Source organism: Oenanthe melanoleuca, chromosome 6, assembly GCF_029582105.1.
Source record: "Oenanthe melanoleuca isolate GR-GAL-2019-014 chromosome 6, OMel1.0, whole genome shotgun sequence".
Lineage (NCBI taxonomy): Eukaryota > Metazoa > Chordata > Aves > Passeriformes > Muscicapidae > Oenanthe > Oenanthe melanoleuca.
Genome location: NC_079340.1, coordinates 8,630,811 through 8,650,468, shown reverse-complemented (window position 1 = coordinate 8,650,468; position 19,658 = coordinate 8,630,811). Strand labels below are relative to the sequence as shown.

General features: G+C 37.5%; 1 protein-coding gene across 4 annotated transcripts in view; it reads left to right on the top strand.

The window, feature by feature from the left end:
* Positions 1 to 17,506, top strand: part of WAPL (WAPL cohesin release factor) — an 88,583-nt gene extending 71,077 nt beyond the window's left edge. For all 4 annotated transcript variants that reach the window (XM_056495637.1, XM_056495636.1, XM_056495639.1 and 1 more), the window contains 11 exons: positions 1,381 to 1,608; positions 5,428 to 5,539; positions 6,528 to 6,625; positions 8,139 to 8,215; positions 9,411 to 9,586; positions 9,894 to 10,009; positions 10,710 to 10,871; positions 12,074 to 12,281; positions 13,442 to 13,530; positions 14,567 to 14,662; positions 15,037 to 17,506. In XM_056495637.1, the coding sequence (XP_056351612.1) occupies positions 1,381 to 1,608; positions 5,428 to 5,539; positions 6,528 to 6,625; positions 8,139 to 8,215; positions 9,411 to 9,586; positions 9,894 to 10,009; positions 10,710 to 10,871; positions 12,074 to 12,281; positions 13,442 to 13,530; positions 14,567 to 14,662; positions 15,037 to 15,102 (1,428 nt within the window). In that variant the 3' untranslated portion in view covers positions 15,103 to 17,506. The remainder of the gene's footprint in view (positions 1 to 1,380; positions 1,609 to 5,427; positions 5,540 to 6,527; positions 6,626 to 8,138; positions 8,216 to 9,410; positions 9,587 to 9,893; positions 10,010 to 10,709; positions 10,872 to 12,073; positions 12,282 to 13,441; positions 13,531 to 14,566; positions 14,663 to 15,036) is intronic.
* Positions 17,507 to 19,658: the final 2,152 nt, after the last annotated feature.

The following is a 19,658-nucleotide window of genomic DNA, read 5'->3' as shown; positions in this document are numbered from 1 at the left end:
CTTCCTTGCTTCAGTAGTTCAAATGCATCTTTGATTGTTGGTCAGATTAAAGTCTTTATTCACCTGAGGAATTCCTTAACTCAGACAGGTAGGAGTTTTGACATAGCTTTTGATAGACTGTCAGCTGCCTGATCCTGTTTTGGAAATGCTGATACTTACCATATGTATCATATGCTTAGTATGACCAGGTATGATTATTACTTACTTCTAAAATAAACAGAGCAGATAATGATTGCTTTGGTGGCTGGCTGAACTCTAAACAAGATGTTAATCTGCTATGACACAGAATTCTGCTCTTTCCTGTTGAGCCATACAACATTTATATTCCAGAATTAGTTTGTTTCTATGATTAATCTCTGTTATACAGAAACAATTGTAATGGGTGTTTGTAGTATGTTGAATCCTGAGGGTTGAACTCAGTAGGACACACACATGCCCCACACACCCCCCAGCTCTCAACTTCTCCATTTATTGGCAGAGGTTTTTGACAGTTTTGTGCCCAGCACACCTCTGTTCCCAGTGAACATTTCTCCTCTCTCCTGTAACTTGGAGCGCAGTGCCTGTGTGGTACTTAGACACCAGGGGTGGATGGCTTTGATTCACTGCTGTCTGTCCCTTCCTGACAGTCATCTTATGCCTTGGCTTTTCTGGAGCTTCATGGAGGTAGAATTTAATTCCTACTTCAAGAAGAATTAATTGTTCTTTAGCCAGTCAGGTGTGACTCTACACCAGTTCTATATTAGGTACAGGTGGCCAGGTTAATAGCATTCACATGTTAAGGGCTGATGGGAATGAGGCACAGGTGAAAGCTGATGTATATTTCCAAAAATTCCCCTGGAAATAAAATGTGTTTATTCTGGAAAAAATTGGATAGACTATTAACTGACAGACCCATTTGGCAGAACCAGAATTTATGTCCCCAGACACTCCCTCCCTGCAGACGCTGTCCCCATGATCTCTGGATTTTCTGGGGTTGTCACCAGTTCATCCCCTCAAACCAGAATGTTCACCTACCTTGCCATGTATCCTTTATTCCCCTACCATCTGTCTCTTCTCTAATACTGTGTTACTGGAGTTATTATTTCTTACTCTGTCTGTGGCACTGAGTCCCTGAAAAGTAGAAATCCCTGCTTTTCTATTAGGACTTTGCAAATACATTGAGTGCTTTATGTCTCAGTTTCATTTGTCAGGAAAAAGCATTAGTAACTTGCTACAAGGAATTTCCATTCAACAGTGAGTGTTCATGCAAGTGCTAAGACTAGGACCTGTCAGGCATTTTCTTTTATGAATCTTTAGCTTGTTTATCAAAAATAGTAAAAGGTCTGCCTAAAATGATTTAAAAGCTAACTTTTTTTTTTTTTCTTTCTCTCCCAACCCAAGAATTTGTCCCTTTGTACAGCAGCTCTAATGTATATCCTGAGCAGAGATCGCTTGAACATGGATTTAGACAGGGCTAGTCTAGATCTGATGATACGGCTTCTGGAACTGGAACAAGATGCTTCCTCTGCCAAGCTGCTGAATGAAAAAGACATGAATAAAATTAAGGAAAAAATTCGGAGACTCTGTGAAACTGTTCACAACAAACATCTTGATCTCGAAAACATCACGGTGGGTAACATGCTTTTATTGGAAAGCCTTGGCAGTTGTGGAATGCTTAATAAAACTGAACTTGCAAGCATCATCCTTCATTTCATATCCCCAGCAAAGGGTTCCTGGTGTTTCATCTACCTTTCATATATACCTGGCTGCACTGCAAGTGTTTCCTTCAAATTTGAAATTTCCTTTTTCAAAGTTTGTTAGTAGGATAAAGGTGGATGTTCTTCAGCTGTCTGAGTCTCTGTTTGCCCCTGCTAAGGGTGGCTAGTTACAGAGAGCAGTTGCAAACAAGTAACACTTGTGTGTTTGAAGCCCACACTTAGATTATTTGACTCCGTTTCTTTGCCTAAGTTTTATAAGTGCTTTCACAAACAGGGGCTTGTGCATGGGAATAAGAGTATTGTGTGCTAAATTAAAACTGTCATACAGGTTTTCACGTTAAAAAAAAACCTCTATCCTGCAGAAACTGATTTTTCCCTACCCAAAGTGTGGTGGCAGTTCTGTTGCTTACCATGAATGTGTATGAGATTTTTTCCTTCCTTTCTTAAACATACTTGGTATTTCTGGAAATACCTTTATCTGCAGCGGAGTGAGCTGGTTCTGTTTAAAATTAAATTTGGCCATGGTTTGATGCTAGCATCAAGCTAGCTTAGAAGTTGCAAGGCTTTTTAGAAGAGTGTATTTAAAGAATTGATTGACAGATTCATTAGATGAGTGGCCGTAAATTACAAAAAGAAGTAATGTGTCTTTGCTTTTGCTATATTTTAGTATAGTGGATGTTAGTATGATCTTAATTTTTTCACATTCTGTAATACATTATTTTCAAGATTCTTATTAGGGTTTTTGCCATTTTTTCTGTAATGCTTGTACCCAACGGGAGAAGCTTCAGATTTATTGCTTATGGAGTGAGCTTTTCAGAGCTTTGTCTGTGCAAGTAATGTTCCAACTCCTGCAGTAATTTGCAGTCAGGATTGTGTTCCATATTCAGTTAGACTAAATGATGATGTGCCTTTTTGAGGTGGCACTTTCTTCTGTAGCTTTTGGGACTTTTGTATCAGTTTAGGAAGAGTTTTGTTGGGGTGTTTTCCCTCCAAATTCTTGCTATGGAACAGAGAGCTGAATTGGTATGAAGAGTTGCTGTTCTGTAGCTTTATCAAGACCTGAATTTTGGGTGAGGAGGATCATATACATGACATCATTGTTAACTTTGGTAATCAGATTGTGGTGACAATGGATTACAAATCTCAAATTTAGTCTTGTTTCATACAAACATGAAAAGTGCCAGTAGGGAGCTTGAATTAACTCTCTGGCCTTGGAAATCTGCAAAGAAAGAAGGAACATGAGATTATATTCTGCACTTTCAGTTTACAGTCTGAAAAATACAACCATAGAATGAAATTTGTTCTCTAGGTGGTGATCAGCTAGGATTTGGTATAATCAGAGTCTTCTTTCAGTGCTGTTTTGGCACTGAAGACAGCTCACATAGCAGAGTTTGTCGGTGCCAGGATATCTCTTGCACTATAAAATGTAAGACAGCTCCCTTTATTAAGCCTGGAACAGCTGGTGCAGGTTCCTCATTGCTAAAGCATCCAGCCACAAAGACCACTGTCTCCTGCTTGAGCTTTTCTCATATTCATAATCTGATCTAGACTGTTGCTTTTTTGTGAACTGTAATTCTGTTCTTGTGTTTTCTTAGACATGGGTTTTAAAAGGAGAGGATATATCAAAAGGGTCTCTGTCTTGTGAGGAAGTTGTTCATGAGCAAAGAACATTAATATCCTAGGCCATCAGTTTCAGCTGCTCTGTTTAAGGCTTTTTCCCTGAGGCAGCTCTATTTCTTAAATTTATTTCGAGCTGTTGCTGTAAATGCATTGAATATTGTAGTACCTCACAGATGGAAACTGGTTTCCTCCCAGCTGCCCCATCTAGAAGAAGAGACTGTGTAGTATTTAGAGAATATTTACAAGCCAAATGAGATGATTAGGTTCTCTTCCAGTTTAAAATAGTAGCAATGGTAAGTTGAGACAATAATGAACTCATATGTTGGAGATCAAGCTGCTTTCATTTAGATCCCTGTCATGAGATACAATAAGTAATCTGTTTTGTACTAAATGACAGGCAGAAAATGCAAGCAAAAATGCAAATCTTTGGGGGATAAAGAAAAGCTCTGTGCTTTTTCAGACTCAGACATACCCAGTGCAAAGCAGGAGGATTGCAGCAGATGTTTTCATACCTCCAGTTTGTGCCTAACCAGTCACACTTCACTTTTTTGAATCTTCACGGATCAGGCAAAGGGGATCAATTTGCCTCCCTCTTTCCACATACAATATTGTTTGTGTGTCTGTCTAGAAGTTAGACTGGACTTATTTTTTTAATATTCAAAGGTTCTGTTTTCTTGATTGCTATTTACATTAAAAACATAAACCAAGAAGGTGGTGTGTGTACAGGTTGAATTTGTTCCAGGCTCACTGGTCTGGATGAGAAGAAGGTAAACCTGAAGAACTTGGCCTTCACCTCAGCAAATGGCCCTCACCTGTCAGTGAGCACAGTCCTCTGGGACTCCTGCTTTTGCAGCTGCCTCCTCACTGTTGCATCATGAAAAACCTTCTGCAGTGACTAGTGTTTTCAGGTGGTTTCAGAAAGAGGTTATTCTGGTTTTCACTCTCAGCATAAGGCTGAAATGTTAAGGCAACCATGTTTTGGTCCTTTGGTGTTAAAATTTTGTAGTAATTGACAAAAAATTGAATATAATAGATTACTCAAAAGCAAAAGGGTTATGAGATTCCATTGCTTTTATTTTTAAAAAAGAGGAAATTAGCGTGTACAAATTTTGTGTGTACAAGTATCAGATTATATTCTCCTAGAGTTATTTGAAGATTTATTGCCCTCTAGCAGAAAACTAATCTCCATGTTTTAAATACTGTGTGGCCTTTGAGCTTTTGTGATGAAGGTATTTGGGAAATTACCTGACCTATTGTAGATTTGCTGCTGCTTGTGTTCTCTCGATCCACACAACACTTTGCTGACCAAGGGTGCTTCCATTTGTCCTGGAGAAATGCTGATACTGTTATAGTGATAGTGTGCTGCAGGGCTTGCTCCTACAACCCAGAAACAACTTTGGGTGGTAACTCTACTTCATCTCATCTTCAACTTTCTTTTCCTCCTTGGAAATCAAGTATTTTTAAAGCAAGGAAAGCAGATGGGGTGGGGGGCCGGCTCATGCTAACACAGTGGAGCATTTGCTCAAGCCTGGTGAATACTGTTCTGCTGCCCTTTGCAGGGAGTGAACCTACCTTTATTGTTTGTTGAATTTATATATGTGTTCCTCCTTTTGTCCAAAAAAATACATCAGATTTCCTGCAGTTATTCAGTTTAATTGCTTTATTCTGTAAGTTTAAAATTAAAAACACAAGAGATACCTACATTGGAAGCAAGGGTGATCTATGAGCAGCAAAGCCGAACTATGTGAGAGACTGAGAAGCTGTGTTCACTGGGAATTTTCTTGATTTTTTTTTTTTTTTCTGCCTGGCTGATTTGTCCATTTATGTCCTCCCCTTATTTTGATAACAAGAGAAACAGCTGACAGGGTTTTCTAAGCTATTAATAAAATAAAGAAAATTTGAAAATGCCAAGTGCCTTTTCTTATCAGTATGGTCATTTTTTTTAAAGATATGCACATTTTGCAGTCTGTTCTTGCTCCCTCTGGTGGTGGTTCTCAGAATCTATACTTTCATTTTTATGGTCTTCATATGACGTATATTTGTATGACTTGGTATATTGGCTACAGCTGCATATGATGATTTCACTAATTCCAAAACCTTGCTCTTTCAGACTGGGCATTTGGCAATGGAGACATTACTGTCTCTCACCTCAAAGCGAGCTGGGGACTGGTTTAAAGAAGAACTGCGACTTCTGGGTGGTCTGGATCATATTGTAGATAAAGGTATAGTGGAGATACTGCTTTGACAGCATGAAAAAATAGTGAATTGTAATAAAAAATAGTGAATTGTAATAAAATGTTTGCTTTTTGTAATGTTCATTTCCTGTGGTTAAAAATAGAAGTATTATGTATTTTTCTTAGCAGTGTTAAAAATAAAATACTCAATTCAGTATCAAGTAACTGAAAAATATTAGTGATTTTAATCTGTTGCAGGTGGGATTGAAAGTAGTTTTCATGTTAAACAGAATGTGTACAATGTATGAGAATAAAAATGGCTTAAGCTTGGACAGAATGCTGTTGCATATCTCTGTACAGCACATTTATTCTAGAGTAGAATCTCCTTTATAGTCTTCTAGAATTATTTTCAGACCAGAGATTTTTTAACTAAATACACCAAAGGAAAGTAAACCCTTCAAGAGGAAGCGAGGGGGAAGGGGGAGAGTTGAATCTGTTATTTTTTCAAAGACATGTCTCAGTTAGTGTGGTTTTGATCATAATCTCCTGGGTAAGAAAAGGGACATTTCTAAATTAATTCTTTACCTGAATAAAGCTTGGCCTTAAGTGAGCAGTGGGAGAACAAAGGAAGGATTGGATAGATGAAAGTATTCAATTTGAACACAGTTTCAGGTTATGGTTTCAGACTTGTAAATGGGAAGTATGCGCTTGTCCTATCTCTCTCCTCTTCTAAGACTCCCTTAGAGTTAAGGAACACAGTCATGTGCTGGACATTGTTGCTGGCAAGAGAAAATTAAAATATATGGTTAGGTAATTTGTAACAATCTCAAACTTGTAAGGTTTGTTTTTTTTCATTTACTTGAAGAAATGAAAACTTTGGAGTGCTGGTCATGTCTTCTTGGTTGTTTCCTGCCATTAGACGTGTGCAAAGTGTAAAATGAGGTTGATAACAACTCTTGAGTAGCTGGTTAGTTTGTACACCTGGCTTTTGAAGACCTCTTACTAATGGAGGACAACGACTTCTTTTTGTGTTTAGTTAAAGAATGTGTGGATCACCTAAGCAGTGATGAAAACGAAGAGAAGTTGGTTGCTTCGTTATGGGGTGCAGAGAGATGTTTACGGGTCTTAGAAAGTGTGAGTATGAGCAGATCCTTTGCATTCCTGAAAGCTGCTTCTTAAGCACTTCTGGTTTACATTCTTTCAGTATGTAGTCACATTATAGCTCTGTAAGGTTGATTTTTATTTTTTTATAAACTGTACTAACTTCCTGATGCTTATCAGTGTTTCTGTAATGTTTGAAAATTTCACTATTCTGTGTCTGCCACATTCCAAGATTATTTTTGGTAAAAAATAACTAAATCTGACATGATGCTTTTTTGTAAGTTTCTACAAAAAGCTGCTGTTTATGGATGTTATTTTCAAGGCATGAGTTTGACTCTCCAATGTGTGTCTAGTAATAACTGGTCATTATGGAAGTGAGATTTTCTTAGAAGCAGTAAATCAGTGTTAAGCATTGCTACTTCGAACCATCAGCTGGGGAAGTGCTGAAAGAGCAAATGCCCTGAAACAAGTCCTGTCATCAGCTGAGTATGTAAATGCAGGTGGTAAATATTTCTTTGGAAGAAAATCGAAATACATGGTACTTGTGTAGAGTTTACGTGACAGGAATGGTATGTGTCTGTTTCTCTGCAATGCCTTGTTTCACTGAGTTTGTGTTTGTTACTGGTGTACTCTGTTTCTGTTGTGATACCCTAAGAAAGCAGAAGAGCCTTGCTATGTTCTAGCAACACATCTTTGCACATCAGAAAACATTTAGGATCAGAGTACAGGTCAATGAATCTCGCTCAACACCTTAAACCTAAATTAGAGGGCAAATAGCTACAGTGGTCATTTGTTTTCCTCACTAAAATAGAAGGACAGACTTAAAGATAGTGTAAATGCAAGCTGAAGAAACTGAGAAAGATGAACAATTGTTGAAGGGTGTCTTAAAAATTCTCTTTACTTTTCTTCTCAGCAGTGAGAAAAAAATTTCAGAGTAATTTTCTGCTTTTATATTCAATAGATGGAATTGCCAAGCAAGAGTAGAAGAGCCTTGTTTAGTGTTAGAATATTCAAATTAGGACTTAGGGGTGCTTGTGATGTAGCAAGATCCTTAGAAACTTGGGAGAGATGACAGAATTCAAAATACGCCAAATCATGCAAGTGCAAGAAGAACTTGTATTGTTTCTGGAAATTGATTCCAAATTTAAGTCAAGGGAATCAAGGAAAATCTTGTGTTATGGTTGGATGCATAATAGGCACTCAGAAGATTTTATGTCAGGTCCTTAAAATACCACATATATAGTTGTGTTCTGTATACACACTTGGGATACTGTAGTTTCAGAATGTGGATTCAGGGTTCTGCTATGGCAAAACATTCTGCTGCATGGTTTCTGTACTTCATCGGGGAAGATGGTTCTATCTTCAGTGCCACATTTAGAGATGAAAACTCCAAGGAAATACTGAAAAATGAGAAGTGAAAGCTTAGACTGGATAATAGCCAAGAAATGTGGAACTGAATAAGATATCGTAGTACTAAAAGGGAGTGCTTCTCTTTCAGGGAAAAACCTCTCTTATTTTTAATATTACTTTCTCCTTCTCTCTTTAGGTAACTGTGCATAATCCGGAGAATCAGAGCTATCTGATAGCATACAAAGACTCACAGCTCATAGTCTCCTCAGCTAAGTAAGTTGTAGAAAAAAATCCCCCAAAACCTCAGTTTTGCAAAATACCTCACATGATAGGGTAAAAAAATGGTTTAAATGGAAGATTCTAGGGGTGAATAACCCCAAAATTTCCACTGTTGCTTTTAATTGAGTAAAGTTAATGCAGATGGGCGTGTGGGCAACTACCTGAGTAGTACCAATGTGTAGGGCTGCTACTGTTGGAACTGTAGAAGCTGCATACTGTGGGTTCAGCTCCTGCTAAGGAACACAGAAGAGAGTGAAGTGACATTTATTTAGTGTGTTTTCATTATTCTTAAGTGTTTACTGGAATGGAGCATAGCAGAATTGACAGTGTAACTAAGGATTAAAATAGTGAAATATTTTTTTTATTTTTTTGTTCTTGGCGTTTCTCCCTGGCAGAGATTCTTGTGCAAACACCCCTAACCCATTTATCAATCTGGGTGAGGTCTCAGTTGGCTGTCAGAGCTTGTCTGTCCCTTGTGTTGCTCTTCATAAGAGAACAAATGAAGCTGAAAGTTTGACTCTGTAGACCTCATTGGAAACATGATTTCATGGTTATAAATTAGATATTTGGAGTATTTCTTTAAAATAAAACAGAGCAAACCACAGTTTAATATGTTATTTAAGCCAGTATGTATTCTTAACATTTCTGGTTTTGTTTGTAACTGAAATCAGTGTGGTAATTTAACATGAAACCAATGTTATATGCAGTAAAGTTGTGCCTGTGGTCCCTTACTGATAAAAGATTAGGATTTTACTGCTGGGAAGTCATGTGTCATTCCTTACTGAATGGAAGTAGTTCTGAGAACAAGATAACATTCTGGTAACAGTGTCAGAATTATGGTGTACCTTGATGGTCAGATGATATGAGAGGCTGGGTTTGTAGGAAGAGAAGATACCTTTTTAATAAAGTGGTAAGACCATATGATGAAGCTGGAAAGGAAAATTAACTTGTTCTTGAAATATCAAGCTGATAAAGCCCTAAGATTTCCCGTTTTTTGTTTTACACAATTTTCAATTGAGCTTATAAAAGGTTTTATAGGTGATAAGTTTGTTATATGTCCCTACGGATTGGATATCAGAAAAATTCTGCATAAAGCTCTTTTTCATGCTTTTTCCTTGTGAAACAAGTATAAAGGTGGAATGCTTTGTAGGTTGTGAAGGTAATTTTGTTCTGCACCTTCTCCCTGCAGAGCACTGCAGCATTGTGAGGAGTTAATCCAGAGATATAATCGTGCTGAAGACAGTATCTGTTTACCAGACAATAAGTCACTGCCTCACCAGAATGTAACTAACCATGTGGGTAAAGCCGTGGAAGACTGTATGAGGGCCATCATTGGGGTCTTGCTCAACCTGACAAATGATAATGGTAAGACAACAAATTTTTTGCATATTCTGTGGTGAAGTATCAGATAAACCATTAGTGAATTTTTTTTAAATTGATTATGGTTTTTCAAGTTAAGTGCTGTAAAGCAGTTTTGCCTGGTAGATATTTGCTTACAACCCTCAGTAATTTGTCTTTGCAAGCTGGGTGAGGAATTGCATGACATGTTCAAATGAGGGCTTGGGCTGAGAGGGACTGGTTTGTCATCAGAGCCAAAAGATTTTTATTAGACTGCTTACCATGATAAATATAAGTTTTTTCAATATTGAGCCTCTGAACTCTTTGTTTGCAGAATGGGGTAGTACAAAAACAGGTGAACAAGATGGTCTGATAGGCACAGCGATGAATTGTGTGCTTCAGGTTCCGAAGTTCCTACCTCAAGAACAGAGATTTGATATTCGGGTGCTGGTAAGTTCTTGTGCTTCTTACATCAACAGAAAATTATTTGCCTCCTTCTTGTGCATTGAGCTGCTCTGGTTCCCCATTAAGGAATAGTTTTCCCTACAATTTTCAGTGACCATATATATACCTAAACTGAGGTACTTTAAAGTTTCTGTAAGGATTTGGTGGGCTTGAAGGTTTTTTCCCTGTGTTTGGTGGGAAAAAGTGCATTGCTTGATTAACAAAGAGATTTAGCTGATTAAGTATGTGAATTAATAATTTTCAAACATCTTTTCAACTTTGGAAATATGGTTTATATTATTGTTTGAGTTAAAAGCTTTGTCAGACTTACCTCAGCTTATATAACATGAGTCAGTGGCCTAATAGCAGCAGTGAAAGTGTGTATGTGAAGGATCGCTTACAAACATAAGCAGAGGGTTGGACACCTGAATCCCTAACCTCTGTACAGGAATCCTCAGCTCCAAAAATGTTTTCATGTTCAGAACTGGAAAAACAGAGATTCCTGCAAACAAAGTTCTCCTGTACCAGCATCTCTGTTTTATCTTGTGTTTCTTTAAACCCTGATTCCCCTGTCTGTCAGACTTCCATAAGTTGTGTATTCGCAGAAAGATAAGGCCAAAGATGTTTATCTAAATAGATTTTTTTTTTTTGCTAAATTATCTTTTTTCCAATGTGTGTAATCCTTTTTGACTCTCCAATCTTGCAGGGATTGGGTCTGTTGATCAATCTCGTGGAGTACAGTGCCCGGAACAGGCACTGCCTTGTCAACATGGAAACATCGTGTTCCTTTGACTCCTTGTGTACGGGCGAAGGAGACGAACGCCTAAAGATAACTGGACAGATTGATGCTGTTCAGGCTTTAGTGCAGGTGAGAAGTGTTTGTCCTGCATTTCTCGTTATCAGACTGTCGGGGGGAATGGAGAACTCAGCACTGAAAATGTGTCAGTTGTTCTGTTTAACATTTTGAGGAGTGGAGCGAGGTAGGAGGAAGATTGCTCCTCACAACCCTGACTTCTGCAGTGCTGTCAATTACAGAAACAGCTTCCCTGCTAAAAGACAGTGGTTTACAGACATCCAGTAAAACTCTTTTATTCCCATACAATTGATTTCTGGTTTTATTGTTCCTTGATTATTTACTTTGACATTTGTTTTAAACCAGCTGTAAGCTACATGTATTAAGCTCTTACGTACTTTGCTTCCATAATTTTTTTAAAGTACTATGTTTTTTGGACTTTGCAACTTTAAATTAAAAAATAGGATCATCCTTTATAAAAAGCAATAAAATGCAGATGTAATGATTACGAATGTGAAACAGCATACATAAATTGACTGTAAAAAAAAAATCCACTGATAAAATGAAGAAGTGGAAAAAAAAAATTGTTTTAAAAGAGAGAAATCTGCCAATAATTTTGGTAAATGAGTATCACCATGCAAACTGAAATGAAAAAATTGAAAGGAAATTACAGATGCCTTTTTTCAGTTAACTTTGTGAAATAACTGTCCAGTAGCAGACAAAAAAACCCAGTAAAAATAATAATAAATATCTTAGCTTGGCAAAGTAGCTTGGCAAAGCAGTATTTAAAACTGGTGGTCATATGGCTTGGGAAATAATTCACAAGAAATAAGTGCCTGAGATTCTTCATTCATTCACGTTCTTTGCTAAGTCATTTTAAATTACTCCTTCATATCTTTGCTCTAAGAAAGCCAAGGGAGAATAGTTAGCATGAGAAGAAAATGAAAATTGGTAGAGAACAAAAATGGACAGGAAATTATGGCAGTTTTTAGTTTTCAAGCCATGTCTCAAGGAAAGTGATTAAACTTTTACGATGCCCAAGAGGAGCCTGGCAAGTGGTTCAGCACCAGGCAGGGAGGTCTTGCTGTGGAGCACAGCGCTGGCGTGGGGCCAGATTATATTTTCCTTTTATGTAGAAAAGCCTATTGTTAAGAAAAGTATTGAAGGCTAACTGTATTAAGGGGTGAACTGTGAACAGGAAATAAACTTAAAAGTATTAAGTGAATGTGTTTAGGGTTTAGTTTCTAACAGAAATTCTCCTGGACTTCCCCTGTTAGCTGTTCCTGGAGTGTGAGCGAGCAGCGCAGCTGGCCGAGAGCCAGACGGACGAGCTGATTAAAGAAGCTCCCACTGCTCAGCATGATAAGAGTGGGGAATGGCAGGAGACAAGTGGGGAGATCCAGTGGGTCTCCACAGAGAAGTCAGATAGTACTGAGGAGAAGGAAAAGAAGGAGGAAGATGATGAAGAACTTGATCTTAATAAAGGTATGTTGTCTGGCTGGGCTGAGCTCAGAAAAGGCAAAGAACAGTGTGATTGCATAAAATCCTGCCTTGTCCTCTGCTTCCTATCTGCATCCAGTATCTAGGGCTGAGATTTCCTCGGTGTATCTCACGTCAAACTGCTGCATAAGTAGGAGCCATTGAGATCTGAAGCATGAGAAGTAGAAGTTGTTGTGCTACTGTTTCTTAAAATGAGGGGAAAAAACAACAAAAGAAAGAAACAAACAAACAAAAAACCACACACAAAAACAAAAACCCCAGACCTTTTTGGGACACTCTATGTACAAAATATTCTGGAAAGGATGGCTTTTAGGCTATTACCTCATTCTTCTGGAACAGTCCTTGAAAGTTACCTGCCTTAATTTTGTTTTCCAGGGTTCTTGTTTCTAGCTACTCTAAGGGCTGGGTTTTTTCCCCTCCTCTCCCTATCTGCCTCTTCTGTCTCCATCTACTGTGTGTCTATCTTTTCCCTTCATCGGTTGTATCTCTGTAGTGCCTTAATGTGCTGCATCTTTGGCAGTTTGTTCCAGGAATTTGGGTATCTCTGACCTGTTACAGTTTGTCTCTGGAAAATGAGTCTGAAACATCATCCCTTCTTGTTTAATCTTCTAATAGATGCAGTGTATGACTTGTAGTAGTGTTTTCATCTTGTGTTAGTAGATCTGGTATATTACTTCCTTCAACCTTGCTTTATATCCTTTTTCCTTTTTGTGGCCCCATCAGCTGGTGTCTGCAGTTATTTGTAGTTTTTTCCCAAAATGCTGAGTCATCAGCAAAAACTGCTGTGCCTGTTATCCTTAACACAATAAACTACTTTGTGGGAAATCTTAGAGGCATGTAGTATCACATTAAACATTTGTATTGGTTGTTTGGGGTGTTCAGCATACAGTTTGCACATTGAAATGGCAAATGACAAAATACTGTGCAGCAGAATAAGTTGAAAGTGAATGAAGACCATTTTTCTTGTCAAGAATGTGCTGCTGTGTCAGTAAGTGTGGCGTTTCCTGATCTCTGAAATCTCTGTCCAAAAGCTCGTTTTGTTTGAGGAAGAAGCATTCTGGAAAGTGATAATGAAGGATTGTATTTGCAGCAGTAAAAGATCCCAGCTGCTTAGAGAATACAATTGACTGTTGTCTCTTTTACAGCTCTTCAGCATGCTGGGAAGCACATGGAAGACTGCATTGTGGCCTCATACACAGCATTGCTTCTAGGCTGTCTCTGCCAGGAGAGTCCAGTAAGGGAATAAGTTGATCTTAAGTCCAGTATAATGCTTAATGAAGTGATAATTTATGTGCTGAAAAGAGTTTAATAAATTTGGCTTCAGTGTGAGCAATACGTTGGTGAAGCTACACTGATGAGTGCTTTGGGAAGAGTTGCCAAGAGTTATTCCAGCCAAAACAAATTTTCTGAACATCACTATGTTTATTAAAAAGAATTGGAATTGAATATTTGACCTCTTTTTACCTCTCTCCCCTTACTTGTAGCCTGCAAAAGAATTAACTTTGGAAAGGCAGAGGAAAATTGCCTAAGCCTGTTCCTTCTCAGTAGTTTTAGTAAGCAAGTTACCATCAGACTTATCTATTCTTTATCGGTCTGCCTTAGCTTTTTCTTCCATTGAAATCAGATGAACTTGTATGTGTCCCTGTTAGTTCAAAATAATTGTCTCAGCATGGAAATGTGTAATACACACCTGAAGCTAAAAATATGCAACTCCAATGGCTGAGAACTCAGTAAAGTCTCCTATCAAAAATGTATTCACGTGAAAATGAGTTCAGACCTGCTTTCAGGCTTGTCTGAATTTACCATGGTGCAGAAATGGCCTTTAAGGTGCTGTTCTGTGCCTTTGGACTGATCAGTGTCCCTAAGAGTTTCAGTGTTTAGAGTGAGACTGACAATGAGATCAGTAATTCTCAACCTTTCACAGTTGTAAAGGGAGAGCCTCTCCCTGTCAGGGGAGTGATCTGGTGGGGGTTTTAGTTCTTGGTAATCTTGAAGGTCCTGCGGATGTCTGATAGTATTTTTTGTTCTGCTTTTAGGAAAAAAACTGCAACAAACCAACAATAAAAAATAATTTTTGCAATTATTTTCCAGAAACATAAACACAGTACAGATGTGTATTGCTTAAAAGAGACTTAAATCATGAAGATGGCAGCAAAAGCCAATCTTTATGCTATAAATATACTTGTTTTAGTGCATCTCACGTGCAGAGTATTATAGTTCTGTGTCAGGAAAATGTTTCCCAAATAAGACAAGATTGTTTTATTTCTTAGATCAATGTGACTACTGTGAGGGAGTACTTACCTGAAGGGGACTTCTCGATAATGACTGAAATGCTCAAAAAATTTCTCAGTTTTATGAACCTTACTGTAAGTAATGCATATTTCAAATTGATCTATGTAGATATTTTTGTAATTTTGTTTTCTGTTAATATTTTATGCATTTTTAAAAGCATTAATATTTTTCAGTTTGTGGCTTCATAAAAAGCATAGGACGATAATCTGGTTTTTAATACTAAGAGGCCATTTGTCTGTCATGATTTTGTCTGCCATTATATTGTGATTGGCCAGGAAGATGCTTCTGAATTGACTGCCTGAACCTAGTTGCTTTTACTGATGCATAATTGTAAATACTAAAATTCTGAAAATAGAATAGCTATTCTATATAGAATATCTTCAATAGATATTTGAATGAGGTGCTACAAATGCTTGTTTGTTACTTGTGTTTTCTATTGCATTTCCAGTGTGCTGTTGGAACAACAGGCCAGAAATCTATCTCTAGGGTGATTGAATACTTGGAACACTGCTAGATACTTAACTTCCGCTGCAGGCACTCTAATGCTGGAGCTACCCTTAGACAAAAGAAGAAGTCATGAAAGAAGTCCTTGAAGGATATACCGAGAGCATTCATCTGTGTCATTCGTGTTCGGATTTTTAAGGCTACCTGGTCTCTTAACCATGCATTCAGCATTTTCTAAAAGACAGTTACTACATCAATCTGCAACTATCAAAAATTAGGGGAAAAAGGTTCTGAGGAAAGTAAATAAAGAAACCTTGCTGTTTATGATGCAGTGCAGTATTTAAATATTTTTGGCAGGGTTTACTCTCCCTATCTTTTTTTCTTGCTTTGTTCGTGACAAGTTTTAAGGGGAAAAACTTGCTGCTGATAGTGCAACTGCTGTTTACTGTTGAGCCACTGTTTCATGCCAGCCAGGTGCAAAGGCAGCTTAGCTACTGAGGTATCAAACAAATGTTCTAATAAAGAAGTTCTGGACAGCAGCACCGCTCCTATTTGAGTTTAATTTGCTCCTGCTTTTTTTATTACTAGATTATTCCAAAATCATAAAATATAAATTTTTAAATACTTTTGTGATTTTAACTACTGTCTATATTTAAAATTTGTTGGAATCCAAAGAGACGAGGATTGGATAGTTTATTTTTTATACTGTTTTGATTGAAATTAGGTCGTTGAACTATTTCTCAGTTCTAAAACTCCCGTGGCCCATGTACTGTAGCCTGCTAGACCATAACGCTTCGTAGTTCCAAGAGCATGCAGACCCATAAACACACAAAGCCATTGAGGGTATGTTATCCACAAAAGGAATAGTGACTGTAAAAAGTTGTACCCTTTTAAAAATGCAAATGAAATAAAGAAAGAAAAAAAAAATATTTAAAGAAAACTCAATCCCAGGGTAGTTTACACTTCTGATAAGCAAAAACTTTGAAATGCTATTTTAATTTGTTTCAAGGAAGAACTAGAGGTGTGTTTTATAATGTTGAATACAATGAATCTGGATGCTTTAGGAGGAAGAATTTTAAAGAAGCTAAAACACCAATGGGGATTAATGTTTCCAGCTGACATAATCTTTCTATTTCATCCTTCTGTAGTATGACAGAGTTGAAATGCATACAACACAAAGCCTTAAATTGCTGATATAGCTAAGATTTTGTTCAGTCTGAGGTCTAGTTCACAGCAAAGCATTGTGTTTGAGGACTTAAGTGGAACAGAGAATCCCAGAAAATACATCACTTTTTTAACAATTTTTTTCTTGCACTCACTATTCAGACCAACAGAATTGATTATTAATTATTTTTATTAAGGTGGTCTTGAATATTTGCAGACTGTTCTGCGATCTGCTTCGTTGACATTTTTAAATACCTGTATAGGTAGTTACATCAAGTTACTCCATTGAATTTGTAAAACTTGAAGCCATAAAAATATTAGTTCTATGTATAATGAGGGGGAAATAACAGGAAATCTAACCTGCTTTTAGATCTTGTGTTATCTCCGTGTATAAAGTTAAGAACTTGTGCTTTTGTATCAGTGCCAGCTGTAAATTTTTTACATACAGTGGCTGCCTTCTATGTCTTCCTATTTTTGATAATGCAGATTGTTGGGAATTCTGTAAGGAAGTAACTGATTAACGGCAAAAATCTTATGTTGGTCATTTTTTTTGCGTTTTCTCTCATCACCTTCTAAAACTTAGTGTATCAGTGTAACTTAGAAAAGTTTTTGAGGTTGTGTTCCCCTTCTTTAAAAAAAAACCAAAATAGTATTGAGAGAGAGGGAAAAGGTGTATGTAAATGATCAGCATCAGGAGGAAATTACCAAATATTTGGCCCATCTAGTTTTCAGATTTTAGAGATTTTCACATATATAATGAGATTTCAAATTGATTATGTGTTTTTCTGTGGAGAGATGGCAAGAGAAACGAGGATGCGAATGTGATGATGGGGGAAAGCAGGGACAACTACCTTTCTTTGTTACACTGGTAATTGTTTGGGAATTGATTTACCTCAGTGTTTAACAGTTTTTTTTTTTTAATGTAACTAATTGTCAAGCACTGACAAATGCAGATTTTTTTTTTTGAGGGTGGGGGGAGAAATCACCCTGTGAACTGCAGTGCATTTTTGTGTGTTAGACCCTCAAATAACTCTGCATTAAAGGGTACTTGAGGTCAACTTGCAAATTAAAGTTTTAAAGTAACATTTTTTCCATTGTAAATATTTGTGTAAATACTCTCAATTGGAAATTAGAACAGTAGAGTACTTTTCTGAATCCAATCCTATTTTTATTTTATACAGTATTTCTCAGCTGTGATCTTTGGAGCAAAAGCCAACGGCAGGAAAAATAGTTTGTACCAGTTTCATGAAGTATGTCTTTGGGTTTTTGTAAATAATTTTAACTCAAATAAAATTGCTACTTTCAATACATATCTTGTCTTTTAACATGCAATAAAACACTCCTCTGAGTGATTGCAGTAAGAAGGCAGTGTCAGGTAAATTGCTAAAATTAAAAATGGAAAAAAAAAAAAAAAAAAAAAAAGGTGAAAAAGTTATAAGGGAGCATCCTGAATGTAGTGCTTTGCTTTTCACCTGTGTGTTGGGACAGCAAAATTCAGTGCCTGGACCTGAGGCTGTGGTCAGTCAAACCAGCCAAGGCTGGAAATTTTCTGGAGATGATATATTGTGTCTCTTGATGCATTTTGGAGTTCTTTGCACAAGTTGATCTTTCAGTAACAACTGTGGAGAGCTGTATTCAGAAAAACAAACGTGATAGAGCACAGGGAAAATGGCACAGTTCTTGTGATGACACTTTTCAAATCATGGGGGGTGTTAATGGCTTTCTTAAGTGAAAAGGGAGGAAATTGCCATGAATGTTGTTCTGTTTCTTGATTAACATGAATTATGCTTTAATTTCAGGATGGATTTTTCCCCATGGATTTTTCCTTAATTGGTACAACTAGCTGTGGGTACAATATGCAATAATTTGTGAACTGTAACGCGAGTTGAATGGGATGTGTCATCTCATTGCCACTTTGAACAAGCAGCAGCATAATGTAACCTTTTCTGTGCTGTAAGGGAACAGTACTAGAGTTTGAAACATGGAACAGTGTGTTATTAGTGTGTGGTACTGTAAGAGGCAAATGCAGCTTTATGTAAGCAAACATTTTAAAAAATCCAATAAGGGTATTTCCTCTTACTTTGGTGGTAGTTATGTAATGGAAGCATTGTGTGTGAATACTTAGGGGTGACATCAACGTTTTCAGATTAACTGAAAAATTGTGACTGCTCGACAGAAGATTTGGGAGTCACAGCCTTTCTCATAAATTATTTCCCTTTCAATCTGTTTTGAAATGCTTGATTTGCATAGGAGGAAGTGATGTGGCCTGATGCATATGGCACTGATTTATTTCATAATTCTTTTCTGGACATAACTAAGCAGAATCCAGAGTATACTTGGTTAGCTGGGGCTATAACCAGGCAAGCCCACATGGCTTTTCCAGTGAAGTTTCTTTTCATGAATCTGGTATTTTCTTGTTTAAAAGGCATGGAAAACCAAAAATGTGCATTTGAGCTCAAAAGATAAAGAGGACTTAGCTAACTGCCATTCTTCTGCATCAAACCTGCCCTTATATGATGGCCTGTTAATTGGGTTTTTGAAGATAATGAGATTGGAATTTGCCCTGAATTCTCCTAGCCAAGTGTTTTCAAAACCAGCCTACTGTATTTTTTGATGCTGCTGCTTCTCTTGCTCTGTATAATATGTGAATTTGTCTTTGGATAAAGGATGCTACTGGGTTCTTTTGGCTGTGTGGAACAGGAGCCTGTCATACATCTTTTTTACTTGCCCTAAAGGTCCCCTATCTAAGGGATTGTAATTTATTAAGATGTTTGCAGCATCAATAGGTTCAGATAGTCATGCTGCAAATAAAAATTAAACCATTATAAATAATGCAACTGCTAGAAGTCCTTACCCAAGGGTAGATCGGTTTACTAATGCCACAGGCTCCTTATTCCAGCTGTGCAAACTGAACTGAATTTGCAGCTGTAGGTTGTGCCCCAGGCTGCCACACTTGGTGTGATATATCTGTGTGGGACAGCATCACTCTGGTGATGCAGAGGAGGCTGCAAGGAGCTCTGGGAACAGCAGCCTTGTTGGGATGAAAGGGAGCTGCTCTGGAAAGAGCCTGACATTTGGGAGGCAGATGTGTCACATCTCTCACCTACTGTCTTCAGACTCTATCTCCACATCTCCTGACCCACAACTTGAACTTCCATTTCATCACTTTGGAGAAGTAACGGCCAAAAACTTTCCATGTGTGGAAAGCCAAACTGGTAAATAATGAAGAGTTGTGCAGGCAGTAGTACCTCTTTCCACAATTCTGGTCTGTCCTAAATGGACCACAGTTACTTTAAGGAAGGTTCATTCAACTTTTGCAGAGTGAAATCAGGTGGTATCTAAAAGGAGACTCTGCTTAGAGTAAAACAAAGAATAACAGGAATTTTATTAGATACACTGCTTAGTGTAGGAATCCTTGAAATTTCCTGTATTATAACAGACTTAGTTGTGTCTCTGCATTTA